This window comes from Lepidochelys olivacea (genome assembly GCF_965140295.1).
Source record: "Lepidochelys olivacea isolate rLepOli2 genome assembly, chromosome: 4".
NCBI classification, from domain to species: domain Eukaryota; kingdom Metazoa; phylum Chordata; order Testudines; family Cheloniidae; genus Lepidochelys; species Lepidochelys olivacea.
Window position 1 is genome coordinate 66,596,673 of NC_140414.1, and position 18,712 is coordinate 66,615,384.

Sequence of the window (18,712 nt, forward strand, 5' to 3'; positions counted from 1 at the left end):
TATGCACAACACACATAATGCAAACAATTAAATTTACAACATACATGAAGTAATTGTCATGGTCATTTATCTAATGTTAATATGCAACACTGCACTAATTCTATGTGTGACATTTAATAGAGATATATAAAATTCAGAACACCCAATTTAAACAGAAGTAATATTAATCCAATTTAACAGTGCGGTTTTTATAGCCACAACTGCATTAAAAGCGGCTGTGGAGGTGCACTGTCTCAGCTGCAGTTGCCAATCAAATGCTGTCTATGGAGTACTCCGTCTTGTAAAATGCCTGCCTTTGTGCAGGGAGAATGTGCTCAGCAAATAATATACTCTTGCAGCATACAATGCCCCCAGCATTAGCTCTAAAGTTGAAGGGGAAGAAGAGGGCCTGCTTTCCCAGCCACGCCCCCTTTTGGGGGCAAAGTGCCTCAGGTCACACTAGCCTACCTCTCTCATGAATGCTTGAGGAACAAAAACACCAGTGTTCTCGATACCGTTGAAGTGGGTGCATGAGAGAAAGGAAAAAATTCCCCTGTGCTCTCTATTACCCTGATGCATCAATGTAATCGGGACTTGAAAAAACGTACCCAACACCCGCTAGCCTGAGAAATAAGCCTACTCGCCAAGAACCAAAAATAGCTGAGCAGCCACACCCCTCGTAACCAACACCCCCCCCTTCAGTTAAAAGGAATACAATCATATCACATTTAGATACTTGGCCCTTCTACACAGGGAAATTGATCAGAATAGCTATTGAGGAATAAACAATTGTGGTGAATTGTGAACACACTAATATTAATTCAGAATCAAGTGATTTTTATTCTGGAATACAGTGTCCACACTGGGAGTTATTCCAGAATTGCTATTCCGACTGTTAGTTAATGCTCTTGAGTGCACACTCCCTGCATTTGCCTGAGTTGGTGCTCCACAGGCAGTATGCATCTGGCAACTGCAGCTGAGTCAATGCATCTCAATGTGCTCTGTTAATAAAGGGGAGGGGAGAACAAGGGAAACAGAGGGGGGAAATAAAGAAACCGAGGAAAGAGGAAGAAGTGGGGAAAGAAGAAAACCCTAGCCACCTAGGGTGGTTGGGTCCCTACTCGCCCAGTGCTCCCCTCCTGGTTAGTTCCCTGCTGGTGCCCTGGTATTCTATTCCACTGTGCTTCCCTCCCCTCTGCTGCCCAATCCACTCGCTGTTCTGCTCGCTCTCGCATTTATCTGCTATTCTCCAATGCTCACGAAGCTCCTTAGCTCTTTTCCACACAAAGCAGCACATACTGCAAATCTAGATAAAGAGGAGGTAGAACTGTAAGGCATTGAGGAATCCGACCATGAAACTGTAACAGAACTGTTCCTCCAGCCATTAGAACATAGGCATTCAGGGTGCTGCGTAATTCATTTAGATGTCTCAACTGGTTTTCAAGCCCTGAATCCCAAAGCTGTCACAATCTGTTTCTGAAAACCTATCATTAGCGACTAATCACAGGAGGACACTAGATCTTTCTCAAATATAAGTGACCTCAATATGCAAATGCTATTATCTTAATTATTTTCCTATGTGATTTCTAGAGGAACTGTATTCTATATAAAGCCCCATTTAAGTTTCCACTTATTTTGAAACCTGATCATTGGAGAGGGTAAGTAATTCAAGAACTTTTGCCAACTTCAATTCATTCTGGTGAGGGAAGGCAAGGGTCTTGTCTTCACTGGGTGAGAGGGAGTCACTGGCAAGGCCCTCCAATAGTATGGATACCACAGGGAACATGAAGTTTGTGAATTCCATCTCTACTAAGGTCTGGGCTCCTCCTTCCCCTAGAGAGCAAGCTTTTGACTTGTCTATGGCAGACAGCTGTGACCTTTGTCACCCTGCATGTCCCTGGCATGTAAACTCCTACAGTTGTGGTAACCGCATATCTATCCTAAATCTCACAATATGACAACACTCCTAAATTTCATATCTTGGATGTTTTTATGGAATTGTTGTGAATGGAACTGCTTTAGGCAAAGAGTTGTAAAAGGCTGTATTTTTCCAGTGCTACTGGGTGGTCTTAAAGATGACAGGCATATTTTATGAAGCAAAAGACAGGTGCACTTTATGAAATGTAAAGACAGGTGCACTTTTCGGAAATGCTACTGTATAATTAACAAGAGTAAACTAAGTCCAGATAGATCTATTTTCAGTTACTGATGCCATAAAGATGGAGGTTTTCAAGGCTATGACTGTGCCGATTATCAGTCATTCTATGAGTGATGACATAGGAGCAGAACTGTGATTGGATGATCCTGCACATCTGTAGATTTTAGCATTTGAGGGTGTTTTGTTTTGATTTATTTTTTGTTTTAAAGTGAAACATTTACTTTCAAAAGCTAACAGTTGTGTCTTTTGAGTAAACTACAATGATCCCTTAAAGGTTTTCCTCCCTTAAATAAAGGTGACATTTATGATTAACTTCTTTACACAAGTTAATCTGTTTTTAGCTGGGAATTTCCTTAAGGATCTTAAGAACACTAAACATTACTCAGTGACTAGCATCCCTGTAGACCTTGAAAGCTGCACTGTGGACATTGATATTCATAACTCTTGATCCTGGGACAGTCCCTTAATTGTTGAAAAGAACATTGGGATCTGCATGCAGATCCCAAACTGATTCCTGTTTTTTACAGTAGTCTTATAGTAATTAATATAGACTATATTTCTTTATTATGTTTTAGTACTGGATTATCTTCTGAACAATATCTCAAACCTAAATTCTTGATTTCTTATTTTTTAAATATTAAGCCACATTCCACTGTGAAATAAAAGATCTAGACATGAAATGCCATTAGCCAGGAAATACAAATGTATTATCGGAGAAGGTCAGATGCCTCTAGATTTGATCACTGACAAAATATCTAATTTCACAGTTGAAGAGGGGTCTGGATTTTTTTGAAAAAAGAAAAGGAGTACTTGTGGCACCTTAGAGACTAACCAATTTATTTGAGCATGAGCTTTCGTGAGCTACAGCTCACTTCATCGGATGCATGCCGTGGAAACTGCAGCAGACTTTATTTATACACAGAGAATATGAAAAAATACCTCCTCCCACCCACTGTCCTGCTGGTAATAGCTTATCTAAAGTGATCATCAGGTGGGCCATTTCCAACACAAATCCAGGTTTTCTCACCCTCCACCCCCCCACACAAATTCACTCTCCTGCTGGTGATAGCCCATCCAAAGTGACAACTCTTTACACAATGTGCATGATAATAAAGTTGGGCCATTTCCTGCACAAATCCAGGTTCTCTCACCCCCTCACCACCCTCCCAAAAACCATAATTAAGGTGGGCCATTTCCAGCACAAATCCAGGTTTTCTCACATCCCCCCCACCGAAAACCTGGATTTGTGCTGGAAATGGCCCACCTTAATTATGCACATTGTAGGGAGAATGGTCACTTTGGATGAGCTATTACCAGCAGGATAGTGAGTTTGTGTGTGTGGTTTTTGGGAGGGGGGTGAGGGGGTGAGAGAACCTGGATTTGTGCAGGAAATGGCCCAACTTTATTATCATGCACATTGTGTAAAGAGTTGTCACTTTGGATGGGCTATCACCAGCAGGAGAGTGAATTTGTGGGGGGGGGTGGAGGGTGAGAAAACCTGGATTTGTGCTGGAAATGGCCCACCTGATGATCACTTTAGATAAGCTATTACCAGCAGGACAGTGGGGTGGGAGGAGGTATTTTTTCATATTCTCTGTGTATAAATAAAGTCTGCTGCAGTTTCCACGGCATGCATCCGATGAAGTGAGCTGTAGCTCACGAAAGCTCATGCTCAAATAAATTGGTTAGTCTCTAAGGTGCCACAAGTACTCCTTTTCTTTTTGCGAATACAGACTAACATGGCTGTTACTCTGAAACCGGATTTTTTTGAGTTTACTTTATTTGACCAAATAAGGTTTTTAATCAGAGTATAACATATTTAACCTTTTGACATTTGTAGCAGTAACATACCAAAAACAGTTAAATTTTGGGGTAGTAACCATTAATTTGCATTCCTACTGAGTTCTCTCCAAAGCTTCGCTGTGTAGCCAATGGGGGAAACCTTTGTGACACTGAAGGGAAGGTGGAACTATGCAGAGAGACAGCCGTCTCTACAGACTAGCCTTTAATTTGTCAGACTTGGTCCACAGGGTTGGGAGGCCCTGACTGCCACCTGCTCTGCAGCCCTCTAACTCTCAAATCGCACTAGAGGGGACAATTTTTTGACAACTCTATAGTTCAACACAGAGGAGTTTTCAGTCCCTTTTGGTCCTCTCCTCAGGAGGTGGCGATCTGGATCTATATTTTTAGGAGTATACCTGGGTTCTTAGCACCTTGTAATTTTTGCATAATAGAAAAAAATTGTATTATTTCAGAGAAACAGATGCAATAAAAACCAACCTTCAGATTAATAAAAACTGTTGATTCTTATTACACAAATACATTACAACGGAAATATTTTCAATCCAGCTGTAAAAATTTAATTTTAAAAAGTGTCTGTTGGTGGGAGAGAGCAGATTTAACATCTGGGCCCTTATGGAGGTTATGGTGTTTTCCTCCTACAATTGCAAGTATAGTGCATGAAAATACCGGGAATATAGCTCATAATAACAAGTAACCTCTGCCTTGCCATGAAGGTATTACTTCCTCCCTTTCTCCTTAAGAGTGAGATGTAATTTAGTTTTATGATACTTTAGTTTTGGTTCTTTACTCTGAAGTGACAAATAAGACTGACAAGTCTAAACTGACTGAGGCATGGGTCTGAGCTCTAGCTAAGCAAAGATGACAGATGAGAAACTGTAGAACTCAGATGGAAACATCAGAGCCGTTTTCTTGCATAGCCTGTATTCAATCAAATGTTTGTCTTATGTGTCAATTATTACAGATTTAAAATATTAAGCATGAAAGACATTGACTCCTTAAATCCTGTGAAACAAAGCAGGGTATAAAAAATAACGTTACGGAATTCTGATGTGAACGCCTTACTGACAGTTTTTCAGAAATAAAGTTTTATTCTTAACAGGTTTTGCAGTCTTGAACAAATAATGTGGTATAGCCAAGGGAACTGCCATGTTTTTCTCATTGTTTAGATGGTCTCTTCTTATTTTATGTATGACACAGACAGACAAGAACACATCTTTATCTCTGATTAGCACTAATGGGTCCATCTTTCTCCTGTTGAAGTGTAGGAGATCTTTGTCATCGATTTCACTGGAGTCAGAATCAGGTCCTAAGGCCTATTCCATCTCCTATGTGTAGGAGTTCTGGGGGATTTTTATGTTGCCAAACAATATCAGACACACATATTGCCAAACAAAGGGTAAAAACTGAGCTAAAAAACACAAGCCTCATCGTTTGCTCAGATTATCTTTTGATAATAAATCCATGGTACACCCACATCTTGAATACTGCATGCAGACGTGATCACCCCATCTCCAAAAAGATATACTGGAATTGGAAAAGGTTCAGAAAAGGGCAAAAAAAATTATTAGAGAGTACGGAACGGCTTCCGTATGAGGAGGGATTAATAAGACTGGGACTTTTCAGTTTGGAAAAGAGACCATTAAGGGGGGATATGATTGAGGTCTACAAAATCATGACTGGTATGGAGAAAGTAAATAAGGAAGTATTATTTACTCCTTCTCATAACACAAGAACTAGGGGTCACCAAATGAAATTAATAGGCAACAGGTTTAAAACAAACAAAAGGAACTATTTTTTCACACAATGCACAGTTGGTCTGTGGAACTCTTTGCCAGAGGATGTTGTAAAGACCAAGTCTATAACAGAGTTCAAAAAAGAACTAGGTAAGTTCATAGAGGATAGGTCCATCAATGGCTATTCATCAGGATGGGCAGGGATGGTGTCCCTAGCCTCTGATTGCCAGGAGCTGAGAATGGGTGACAGGGGATGGATCATTTGATGATACCTGTTCTATTAATTTCCTTTGGGGCACCTGGCATTGACCGTTGTAGGAAGACAGGCTACTGGGCTAGACGGACCTTTGGTCTGATCCAGTATGGCTGCTCTTATGTTCTTATGATGCCTGTCTCAGGCTGTCATGAACTGTTCCTATAGCAGGAAGATTTTCAGTTGGTCATGGGAAAGAGGAGATCATTTTTCCATTGAGATGTTGAAGAGTTGCTCATAATGACAAACTCTGTACTGTATGTGCTGTTGGATGATTATGGTCCTACTCTTGGGAAAGCTGCAGTTTTTAACTGAAGATTCTGTGACTTGTCATAGGAGCAAGTAAACCCCTGTGAAGAGGCAGAGGATGATGGGAAGGAAGCTAGCTGCTCATGCCTCCGCGATCATTTTGGTATGACCTATTTGTCATATGGTACCCTGATTATTACTTATACAGAGGGCTCTGCTATGGCAGCGTAAAAGGAGCTCAAAAGTGGTTGTAAACATAGTCTCACTTCAAGGCCCCTTTTCACTGCCAGAGTTATCTAATTGAGCCTCAGTGTAAACAGGAACCAGACTCTGTATGTGTAGCGGCTCCCTTAGACCCATCATTATTTTAATACACTTTCTATTGGGCACAATAATTATAAATTCTTACCTGACAATATTGAATATAACACTACACCATTGTTTCCAAAATCAAGGTCCTTTGCAAACACAGTGGTGACAAGTGTACCTTCTGGCTGTCCTTCCAAAACCTGCCATTAAACAATGTGTTTACAAGAGCACTTTACATATTATAAAGGACATTAATGCGTCATAATTGAATTCATACACCACAAAACAGTTAACTTCAGTACTTATATAGTAGGAGCACTTTCCATTCTAGAAATGGCTACAGTCAGTGAAAATAAGCTACATTTCAGAGATACTGCTAAATTAATACATTTCTAGCAAATCTCCAATGAAGTTCATTTGTCCGCATGTCTCTTCTCTACAGAAATTATTAATATCTCTTGTTTCTGAGAGCATAAGTAAAACATGAGATGCAAAATTTAAAGAAAATACCAGTACAATCTTCAGCTCCTAATGGTCCTGAAACAGTTCAAGTCCAACTGTTCATACATTCACATTGCCCATATGATACATGAAGCCAAATCTTGAATGCCTTACCCAATTTTTGCCCTATGATATTTAATACCATAATAAAAAGCAACTAATACATTAGAAGTAATTTTCTTTAAAAAGTTGTTTATTTGATACTGACCCTAAAATGTCAGGCTGTTAATTGAATCTGAATACGCTGTTCGTTTAGGTCATGCTAGGGGAAACAGGCAATGTAACTTTCACATGGAATAAAAGACATGTCTTACTGAGAGAATACACTTGATTTAATAATGTCCATGTAGCACTCAGAGCACATGTATTTCACAACACTGTGGTGTGTGAACTGAGCTTTGGAAGGAAGTCTCATTTACAATTCAAGCTTTTTGCCACAAGATGGTGCTCAAAACAAATCCTGCACTCCTATGATTGACCAGATTAGAAAATCACTGAAACAGTTACTACAAACCTTGAAGGTTACTTCTTTTCCAGATGGAATCTGAGGGAAGTAAGGCTGATTATCATTGAGGTCAGCAACTAAGATATATGCAGTTGTTGTGGCATTACGCCGGGGAGCACCGTGGTCAGTCACTAGTACGATCAATCGATGGTGAGTTTGCTGCTCGTGGTCTAATGCAACCCAGTTTATAATTTCACCTGTTGGACCAAAAAACAAAACAAAACAATTTTAAAAAAGGGGGAAAAGGCACTGAATTAGTGTATTCACTGTATTAGTGAAATCTTAATAGACTGTATAAAATTAATAGAAATATGCAGAGTTTAAACCAACTGCTTGCGTCATTTGATATACCTACTACAGTATAGAGAATATTATCCCAGTTTACTAAACTTCATTCCACAAAAACACCTAGTTAATCAAAGTTTACTTATATACCCCAGGGTCATACTACACTCTTCACTGTACTCTGGATCCCAGAAACTCGCACAATGAAACAATATTAGCCAACTGTGCAGGCTGGCTATTTTAAAGGAGAAATCTGACCCTCTCTTATTGTATCCCAGATTGGAGAACCTGAAGTGCAGACTTTAACTGCTGACCTTATCTTCACTGTGCTTCAGAGTTAGGAAGCTCAACACAGAGTCTCTCTCATGATCAGCAAACCTAATCTTCACCGTACTCTGAGGCTGGAGATTCCAGGGGTCAAATTTAATACAAGCTTCCGGACAGCTGCTCAAGTGCACTCACATTTATCTGAGGATTTTGAGTGTCCCTATTTTTCAGACAGATGAACTTATATTATACATTTTAAGACTTTCTCTGTTACTTGTCTCCCTCTCTTTGTTTACCTTTGAACTTTCATAAGCTTATTATACAAGACTTTACTTTGAAACAGTAGTTTTATTTTGAGATGTCACATTTCCAAAGTATCTAGAAGGGCCCTTTGACCCCTGGTTATACACCATTTTACGTGGTGGAATCTCACATTGCAGATGTGTCTTGCAACAGCAATCTCTTGCTAGTCAGCATATTCACAGTACCTGTGTTTCTTAAAGGCTTCCTTTCTGCATGACTCTCAGTATTTTATTCTACACTACGAAAACATACTGGAGATAATGGTTATCACTGAGAACATTTTGGGATTCATTTTACAGTGCATAACTTTTCTGAGACAATTTTCTTTTTGCAACACTACTGATATCTTCAATTCACAGTTTTAACATATACTATTCAAGATTTTCACAAATGTGCTCCCTTTAAAATGTCACTATTCCTTTCATTCTTGTTTCTCGCTGATCATTTCTTTTCAACCTTACTTGACCACTAGACAACTAGGAATTTTTCATATGATTTATTGAAGCTATTATTTAATACTCCCAAATTTTCTAAGGTCAAACACAGACTTATGAATGAGTAAGCAAAGAAAAGCTATGACTGAGTTGAGAGTGAAAAAACAAACCCTCTAGGTTATCCTATTCTTCATTGATTATTCCATCCCAACTTTTTGAGGCTCTGAATTATGCGTATTAATTATGCGTACGCCCACCCAAGAGAGACATGACAGTTCCTGGACTTCACACATTACATTAATTCCTTTAGAGGAAGACTTCTTTCTAAAAGAAATAACGGGGAGATTACAACTCATAACATGCTACCTGTGTTGGAATTAATCTTGAAAAACTTTCCATCTGACAAGAGGAAATAGGAAAGCTGTCCATTTCTTCCTGAGTCTCTGTCAACTGCTGTGATGGTACCAACCACACCTCGGGGAACTGGACTTTCCTCAATTTCAAAAAAATAAAGATCACGCATGAACATCGGGGAATTGTCATTTTCATCCAGGACATTAACAATTACTGATGTACTCGCATTTTGCCCTGAGCTGTCCTCTGGGCTGCTGACAAAGGCTCTAAAATTGTACATCTGTGTAAATTCATAGTTCAGATACTTCCGGAGGTAAATCCAGCCAGTGACAGGGTCAATTCCAAATGCAGCAGAATCTGTGCTAGGCTCCAGGGAGTACACCATCTGTGAGGCAGTGTGCTGTGGAACTTGTGTGTGGGCTTGTACTTGTAGAATTTTGGCATCCAGTGAAGAAGTCTCACTGACTTCCACTTGATACACCAAGTTTTCAAAAGTCAAGGTGGTGCCCATCTTTTGCTCTTCAACAATCACTGTCAGTATTATCAAAGAACTCAGTGGAGGAGTTCCGTAATCTTCAGCAGTTATGTGCAGAGCATATTCATGCTGCTTATCTGTGAACAGAGTCCTGGTGAGATATACCACCCCAAGGCTTGGATCAATGGTAAATGCATTTGACTGCCTGTTTGCAATAGTATATTTGATTACCCCATTTAGCCCACTGTCTTTATCTTCTGCATGAGCAATGTACAGAGCTGTGCCAGGTACTGTACTATGAGATATAGTTATCTTATCAAATTCTGTAAGAAATACTGGAGGATTGTCATTGACATCAATCACAGATATATTGACCTGGGTGCTACTGTAGACAGCGGAGCTGCCCAACTGCGACTGGACAGTAAGCACAATGAGAGACTGAGTTTCATGGTCCAGCTGCTTTTTGGTGAGAATGATTCCAAACTGAGGGTCAATAGAGAATCTTCCATAAGGATCACCGGAGGAAATTTTGTAAGAGATCACTTCTAAAGTATCTACAAGTGGGAACAAAAACAACCGATGTAAAAAAAATAAGCAACTGATAATATGAGTGTTTAATACAATACACTAAAGAACATCTGTGAAGAATATGCTGCAATGTTGTTAGAATCAGCTGAAAAAATGAAATCCCCTTTACAGATGTTTTTCTTTCCTGAGCTCTTTATGTTTTCTTGCTCATGTCCCTGGAGCCCTTCAATAAAATGAATACTATACAGGCTGCATTTGACTGCATCTATTTTGTCCATTTATGAGATGTTTGATTTTCAACTCCCTGGTATGATAAACCTTTATAGAGAAAATGTCATTGCTCTCTCATTTTCTTCTCGTTATATAAAATATAGTGAAACCCTCCAATAATTATGCCATTTTTAACAGAACAATTTCACTATAAGCTGAAATTCACTACAGCAAGAACTGAGATACATGGCAATACATTAAAAGAATTGTATTTCATTGAGTTTTTCTCTAAATGTACTTTTACTACGTCCAAGATCATTAAATATTCCACTACAGCTTAATATTCTTTCCCATCCTTTTCCACAGGACCACAGAACATTAGCAGAGCCACTCCCTGGGCACTACTTTAGCCCTGGCAGGACACCTGCAGCCAATACACTGTCCTTCCATGGGGGAGAAAGGCGGTGGATTGATGTACTCACAAATCTATCCAAAGCCCTTGCCCCTGCTTCCTTATATGTAGAACTCCATCACAAACATGGTATTTGGATTCCTTTTGCGAGATTCCCAAATCCTGCCTCCACAATGATCTGCAGAAGAGCCACACCAGAGCTGCCCAGTTAGGGTCTTCTGCAGCTATAAAGAATGTAGCAGGATTTGAGCCTTTTCCTCTAAGAAAATAAAGAATAAAATAGATTTAGAAAAACATTATAAGATCACCAGGATTTCGCCATTTGATTTGGGAAAACAGTTTTTGAGGCAACAAGTTGTCTAGATTCCCTCAAAGAGTTGCACCTTACTATTGCTCTAATACCGGGATTTGTTAACTTTTTCAGTGTGGACCAATTAGGGTGGAAGCAGTACCCCATGTGACCTACCAGCTCACCACAGACCACCAAGAAGTGCTCCATGGACCACAGTTTGGGAATCTATGTTCTAAAGGCATACAAAGGGGATCCAATTGTAAACTTAAGCATACTTCTTGTATATAGTATTGTAATGGTGAACTGTTCTTTTTACAGCCTGGTTATTCCTGTTGTGGAGAGAAGCCTGGCAGGCAGGTGCAGAGAATCATCTGACCCAGTTGGCCAGCATCAGGTGACTGGGTCTGATGATTACCAGGCAGGAATATAAATGTGGGTCTCAATTCTCAGAGGGAACCTCCAGGAGAGAGTTGGGAAAACACTCCTGTAACTGCAGTGGACGACTACGAGGGGGTGAGACACTCCGCAAATTCACCTATGCTGGGTGGAGGCTCTGACTACTAAGATGCCAAAGGGTCCCACAGATTATGTTAGAAACAGGACTATTATTTTGCGTTCTCACTCGACATTTCCTTTTTTGCGTGTTGGACAATACAGAGATCACTGAGGCAAGGACTATGAACTGATCTCGGTGCGGCTGATTTTTTCCACAGCTGGGTGATTGAGTCCACCAGCCTACTAGTATGTTTGACACATTTTAAAAAATGATGAGCTAAAAGAGAGAGATCTTTTTCATATGTTTCTGTACCAGTTACAATTAGAACGTGTTGTAATCTGTCTGAATGCAATCTAAGAGGACAACTTACTTAAAGGCTCTCTGGCTTTTACAGTTCCAACAGGGCTGCCTTCAGGGATATCTTCAGGAACAGAAAAGGTATACCGTGACCTCTCAAATATAGCTGGTGCCAAAGTGGTCTGGAGGATGTTTACTGTGACGGATGCATTAACAACAGAGGTAAGGCCACCTCCATCCCGTGCAGAAACAGTCAAGAACATCATGGTATGATCCAAATGACTGAGAGTTGATATCAAGTAAATAATTCCTGAAAATACAGAAAAAATTAATAATGAAGACACTGAGTTCATGGAATCCTACACCAAGTTTTAGTAAAACATAAAACATTCTCAGAGTGCACCCCAAAAGTGGGAGAAGGGTGGAACTTAAATATGGCAGGAAGCAGACTGTTACATATTCCCTTATTGTGATTTCATAAATAGCAATGTAGATGCATTTGAAGTAACCATGCCAAATTCTGCTTTCAGTTACACTGGCATAAATCCAGAACAACTTCAGTGATTTCAGTGGAGTAACTCTGAACTTACAGCAGTATCAAGGAGACCAGAGTTTGACCAATAACAATACTAACAACTCTGGAAGTGAATTAGGGAAAAAATAACTTTATTAATGGTAAGAGATTAATTCCACTTCACTATCAGGAAAGTTCATTCCACTTCAGAATGGCAACAATGACAGTCTATTCACAAAACTTCCCAAACAAATACAAGTTAAAGCCACAAAACACAAGTCTGTGGGACCTGTGGTGGACATCATGACAGCAATCACTTACTGGCTGATCATAGCTTAAGGGAAGGGCATCCTTAACTAGCAATTTATGAGATCTGTTGAACTGGCAAAATGTTACCAATTTACTCTTTTGCTTAAAGCAAAAGAAATAACTGCTATAATTTCTGCCTCTTTGAAAGGGTAATGCAGTGCCTTGTCCATAGCAGCTGTCTTTGGGAGCAGCATTCCTCAAAACAAATTCATTTTCAGCATTTAACTCAGATGAATGGGATGAATATCTCTAAATGTATTTTATTCTGACTGCTTGAATAATTACATGTATCATGTTTTTGTTAATTCTCATATAGTCTACATATAACTACAGAAACAACCTTGAACTTTAGCAGCACTTCCAATGTAAAAGGCAGTAGCATGGGCATAGAGTCTTCTTTTGGGGTCCATGCTCCCGCCTTACACAGTCAAAACTCCTCTTGATTTTAAAGGGAGCTTTCATGAGTCAAGAGTTCAGAATCTCAGTAATAATGGTTATATTTAAATATGACTCTCTCGAAGATGTTCATATAGGACTAGAGTGATTCTCCAAAATCAATACTTGTAATTCTTCCGTAAGATTTAATATTGGCCACTTGTCCTTTTCAAGAACAGTCAGGATTTCTGAATTAAGAAGCAACAACAAAAATAAACGGATTAACCCTTACAGTGCACAGAGGCCTGTAGTGTACATGAAGTGAATGGAAATACCAAAAGATCCAGGGAAGTGCACTCTACAGTACAGTATGATAGAGCAAGAAAGTGCATCAGGACATGTTTGCTGCATCATAAATTGCATACAGGTACATTGTGAGGCACAAGACCAAACATCAAGTGGCTTTGACCATCTGAGACATGGAATAATGGCACAGTAATTATGTTTTAGAATGCTTTAGCGCTGTTGATATGGATAGCTGGTTTTAATATTTAAAATGTTTTAAATGCATATATCGTGTGGTATATATCATATTCTGTACATATTCTGCCTTAATTATTGGTTTTAGTGGTATTCAATATAACTGATGAAACTCAGAAAAAGTCACAAGTCTATTTCAGTTCAACTCTGATTCTCATTTACATCTAAGCCCCTTTAAGACCCCTTTATTCTGTTGGAGCAATACAGTGTAAATGAGATTCAGCCCCTTTTTAGTCAAGCAACAGAGTTCCTCCAAAGTCATCTGAGAATTTGTTTTCACACATAACTGAATGAAGGATGGGAGATATCAAATGCACATGGTATCCTGCTTTGACGCTAGCTGTTTAAATGATAGTTGGCCAATTTTAGTTATTTATTTTGGAACATTTTAGAGTTTCTTCCCTTATCCCCTTTTTGGGGGCATTCTACTTTACTTCAATATCTTCCTTATTTTTCTTCTGTCACAGTTAATTTAAAAGTCTACATTAGGAGCAAGAGATGATCACAGGCAAGGGGGAAACCTATAAACCTAGCACATATCAATATCCAGATTATGCTGTTTAAAGATGTCTGCCTACAATGAACGCACATCAACAGAACCAAAACCAAATTCCTATCTTTAGTCGATGTATAATACATTATTTGATAAACGACTTGGTTAAAAATTATTTTCCTCCCATTTAACTCTCTTTCTCTTCGCCTTCCTCTTGTCTCTTTTGTCCTCCTCCTTCTTCTTTGTGTTTTTAATCTCTTTCTTCCTTTTCCACCAACATGACCATTATATTTACAGCTGTGGAGAAGGCAGTCTCACTTCAGCTACATAGACACTGATTTGGTAGCACTCACTCCAGTTTCTATATGAAGCTGCACTTTGATTTTTCTCTCTTCCCCATCACTCTGTCATTTTGAGATTCTAAGGAGGAAGCAAAAGTGTTCTGTTTATTCATGAGACTATGTGTCCTCCTTTTTCCTCTCATGTTTTGAGAATGACTGATCAATGGGTAGAAGGAAACCCATTTCTGCCTGTCTGTCCTTAAATAAGTACAATTTTGAACAAGAAAATTGATAGTCAAATTTAAGATTTTTTAGGACATTGTTCATTGAGATTAAATATGAGGCCTTGTCTACACTACAAAATTAGGTTGAATTTACAGAAGTCGGTTTTGTAAAGAGCGTTTTTATACTGTCGATTGTGTGTGTCCCCACACAAATGCTCTAAGTGCATGTAGTCGGTGGAGTGTGTCCACAGTACTGAGACAACCGTCGACTTCCGGAGCGTTGCACTGTGGGTAGCTATCCCACAGTTCCCGCAGTCTCCACCACCCATTTGAATTCTGGGTAGAAATTCCAGTACCTGATGGGGCTAGAACATTGTCACGGGTGGTTCTGGGTACTCATCAGGCCCCCCTTTCCTCCCTCCCTCCGTGAAAGCAAGGGCAGACAATCGTTTTGTGCCTTTTTTCTTGAGTTACTTGTGCAGACGCCATACCACGGTAAGCATGGAGCCCGCTCAGCTAACCGTCACCGTATGTCTCCTGGGTGCTGGCAGACGTGGTACTGCATTGCTTTTGGCAGCAGACACTGCAGTATGACTGCTAGCTGTCGTCGACATAGTCCAGGGTGCTCTTTTAACCGACCTCGATGAGGTCGGGGCGCCTGGGCAAACATGGGAGTGACTCAGCCAGGTCATTTCCCTTTTAAGTTTCGTCACAAAGTTCCATGGAAGTGCCCTTACACATCTGAACTTTGTGACTTGCTTTCCCCTGCCCTGAAGTGCAAGAATACCAAGATGAGAGCAGCCCTCACAGTTCACAAGTGAGTGGCAATAGCCCTGTGGAAGCTTGTAATGCCAGACAGCTACCGGTCAAGTTGGTAATAATTAGGAGTGGGCAAATCTACTGTGGGGGTTGCTGTGATGCAAGTAGCCAACGCAATCACTGAGCTGCTGCTATCAAAGGTACTGACTCTGAGAAATGCGCAGATCATAGTGGATAGCTTTGCTGCAATGGGATTCCCTAACTGTGGTGGGGCTACAAACAGAACTTGTTGAATGCCAGCCTTCTGTTGCTTGGGCTCTCCACTGGGGTGGAGTGGTTGGGTGCCCGGAGCCTCCCACACCGCGTTCTTGGGCGTCTGGGTGAGGAGGCTATGGAACTTGGGGAGGAGGGAGCACGGTTAAGCAGGGCCTGCAGCGGCAGTCTGTGATCCTGCTGCCATTCATGAACCTCCACCAGACGCCGGAGCATGTCCATTTGATCCCACAGTATCCCCAGCATTTCCTCATGCCTCCTCTGATCTTCCTGCCGCCACCTCTCCTCACATTCATCGGCTACTGTCCTGTACTCTGCTATTGTGTCCCTCTACACAGCTCTGTCAGTGCTGGACAACTGCATGAGCTCAGAGAACATTTCATCGCGCGTGCGTTTTTTTCGCCGCCTTATCTGAAATAGCCTCTGGGACAGAGGAGGGAGGCTTGAAACATTTGCAGTTGCTGGAGGAAAAAAGGGAGTGAAGTATTTAAAAAGATACATTTGACAGAACAATGGCTATACTCTTTCACAGTGAACAACACTATTCACATTGCATAGCACATGTGATTTTGGTACAAGGTCGCATTTTGCATCTTATATTGAGTGCCTGCGGCTTTGGTGTTAGAGATCACACACTCAGGGCCAGGCAACAGAACTCGGCTTGCAGGCAGCCATGGTAAGCCATAGTCTTTTGGCTTCTGCAACCTTCATAACAGCAGCCCCCTCCTTTCCCATATCAAGCAAAGCCCGTTGAGTTGGCCATTTACTGCTGCAGTTTTCCTGTTAATGTACAGCAGCAGAAACCAAACTAACCCCCTCCCCCCATCCAATCCTCTGGGATGATCGCTTTTCCCCTCCCCCCACCACCTGGCTGGTATCAGGGAAGATCCCTGCCAGCCAAATGCAAACAGCTCAGAGCTAATGGCCGCCCCTCCCACTGCATGGCTAATTGCGGGGAGGTTTTATTTTCAGCCACAGGCAAACAGCCCAGTAGGAATGGCCACCTCTGAATGTCCCCTTAATCAAATTCCCCTATTTCAACCAGGTTACCATGAACGATATCACTCTCTTGAGAATAACACATATAAAGAACGGATGTTGCTTGAATGCCAGCAAACACCAGGACCATGCACTGCCAGGCTTTGTCATGCAATGATACCAGATTACTTGCTACTAGCATGGCATGGTAAAGTGTCCTACCATGGAGGACGGAATAAGGCTGCTCTCCCCAGAAACCTTCTGCAAAGGCTTTTAGAGTACCTCCAGGAGAGCTTCAGGGAGATGTCCCTGGAGGATTTCCGCTCCATCCCCAGACACGTTAAAAGACTTTTCCAGTAGCAATACTGGCCACGAATGCATCCCAAGTCCTCAGGGCTACTTAATCATTATAAAAGCAAGCATTTTTTAATATGTATTATATTTAAAAAGGTACACTCACCAGAGGTCCCTTCTCTGGCTTCGTTGGGTTGGGAGGGTATTTCAGTCAGGGTGATAAAAAGATCCTGGCTGCCGGGGAGAACAGTGTGCTGTGTGCTCTCCCCAAGCTTGTCCTCCTCCTCGTCATCTTCCCCATCTGCAAAATCCTCAGCCATGGCGGAGAGTATCCCATCCTCGGAGTCCACGGACAGGGGTGGGGTAGTGGCGGCGGCCCCCCTTAGAACTGCATGCAGCTCAGTGTAGAAGCGGCATGTCTGGGGCTCTGTCCCGGAGCGTCTGTTTGAGTCTTTGATTTTCTGGTACGCTTGTCTGAGCTCCTTAAGTTTTGCCCGGCACTGTATTGTGTCCCTGATGTAGCCTCTGTCCCTCATGGCCTCTGAGATTTTTTGAAATGTTTTGGCATTTCGCCTTTTGGAATATAGTTCTGATAGCACGGATTCCTCTCCCCATACAGCGATCAGATCCAGTACCTCCCATTTAGTCTATGCTGGAGTTGTTTTTCAATTCTGGAACTGCATGGTCACCTGTACTGATGAGCTCTGCATGGTCACCTGTGCTGATGAGCTCGCCTAGCCAAACAGAAAATGAGATTCAAAAGTTCCCGAGCTTTTTCCTGTACACCTGGCCAGTGCATCCGAGTTCAGAGTGCTGTCCAGAGCGGTCACAATGGTGCACTGTGGGATAGCTCCCGGAGACCAATACCTTCAAATTGCATCCTCACTAACCCTAATTCGAAATGGTGATGTCAATTTCAGCGCTAATCCCCTCGTTGGAGAGGAGTACAGAAATCGGTTTTGAGAGCCCTTTATGTCGAAAAAATGGCTTAATTGTGTGGACGGGTGCAGGATTAATTCGGATTTAACACTGCTAAAGCCGACAAACTCGTAGTGTAGCCCAGGCCTGAGTTTATTAAGGAAAGTCTGTTAAAATGCCAGAGTAGTAGTAATTGTATAAAGTTTCTCAAATGACTCAACCAATGTAGCAGAGTAAATATGGAGAGAGTTCTATATATGAATAGACTTCTACTAGGAAGATGCCCCAACGCCCTTTATGGAAACCAGTGGAGGCAAGACCACCTCTGGCAATTCAGTAAAACATATTTTTTTAAGCTAAGCACTGTCTTAATCATTTTCTGACTCACAAGACAGATCTATTAGGAATGATATCAGGAGGTCAAGATTGACACTGTCTCAATCTGGTGGTGCTCTTCATCAAATAGAGTGGAAATTATATTAAAGTCACACCACTTTAGGAGGATTAAATATAACATATTTGCTTGAAAAGGAACATCAAACTGAATCACTAATTTGGAACAATGATTTCTTAAGTAGAAGGATGGAAAATACCTAAAATTGCTATAAATATTCAAATTTACATTTAGTCAACTTTCCAGTTATACTGTTAGTACATTATAATAACAAACTGTCTCTTGACATAATTAAAATATATTCTAAAGAGTGCTCAAAATTAAGGAAGAATGTTTTCTACTAGTAACAGAAGACACTTATTCCAGTGTGACAAACCACAGCACAATTCAGCAAAGATACAGATGGATTCAGAATCTATTGTTGCTCAGTTTCTAACCCATTACCAGATGCCATTTCTAAGAAGCAGCCGCCTTCTCTGTTGACTTCTTTTTTGCCTTCTGACCATGACTGTATTTT

General features: G+C 40.9%; 1 protein-coding gene across 1 annotated transcript in view; it reads right to left on the reverse strand.

Moving 5' to 3' along the window:
• DCHS2 (dachsous cadherin-related 2) overlaps positions 1-18,712 on the reverse strand; it is a 235,147-nt gene that overhangs the window by 61,580 nt on the left and 154,855 nt on the right. Inside the window, exons 4-7 of the mRNA XM_084625372.1 lie at positions 11,917-12,153; positions 9,146-10,162; positions 7,500-7,687; positions 6,585-6,684 (exon numbers count right to left, since the gene is read on the reverse strand). Coding sequence (XP_084481498.1) covers positions 6,585-6,684; positions 7,500-7,687; positions 9,146-10,162; positions 11,917-12,153 — 1,542 coding nt within the window. The remainder of the gene's footprint in view (positions 1-6,584; positions 6,685-7,499; positions 7,688-9,145; positions 10,163-11,916; positions 12,154-18,712) is intronic.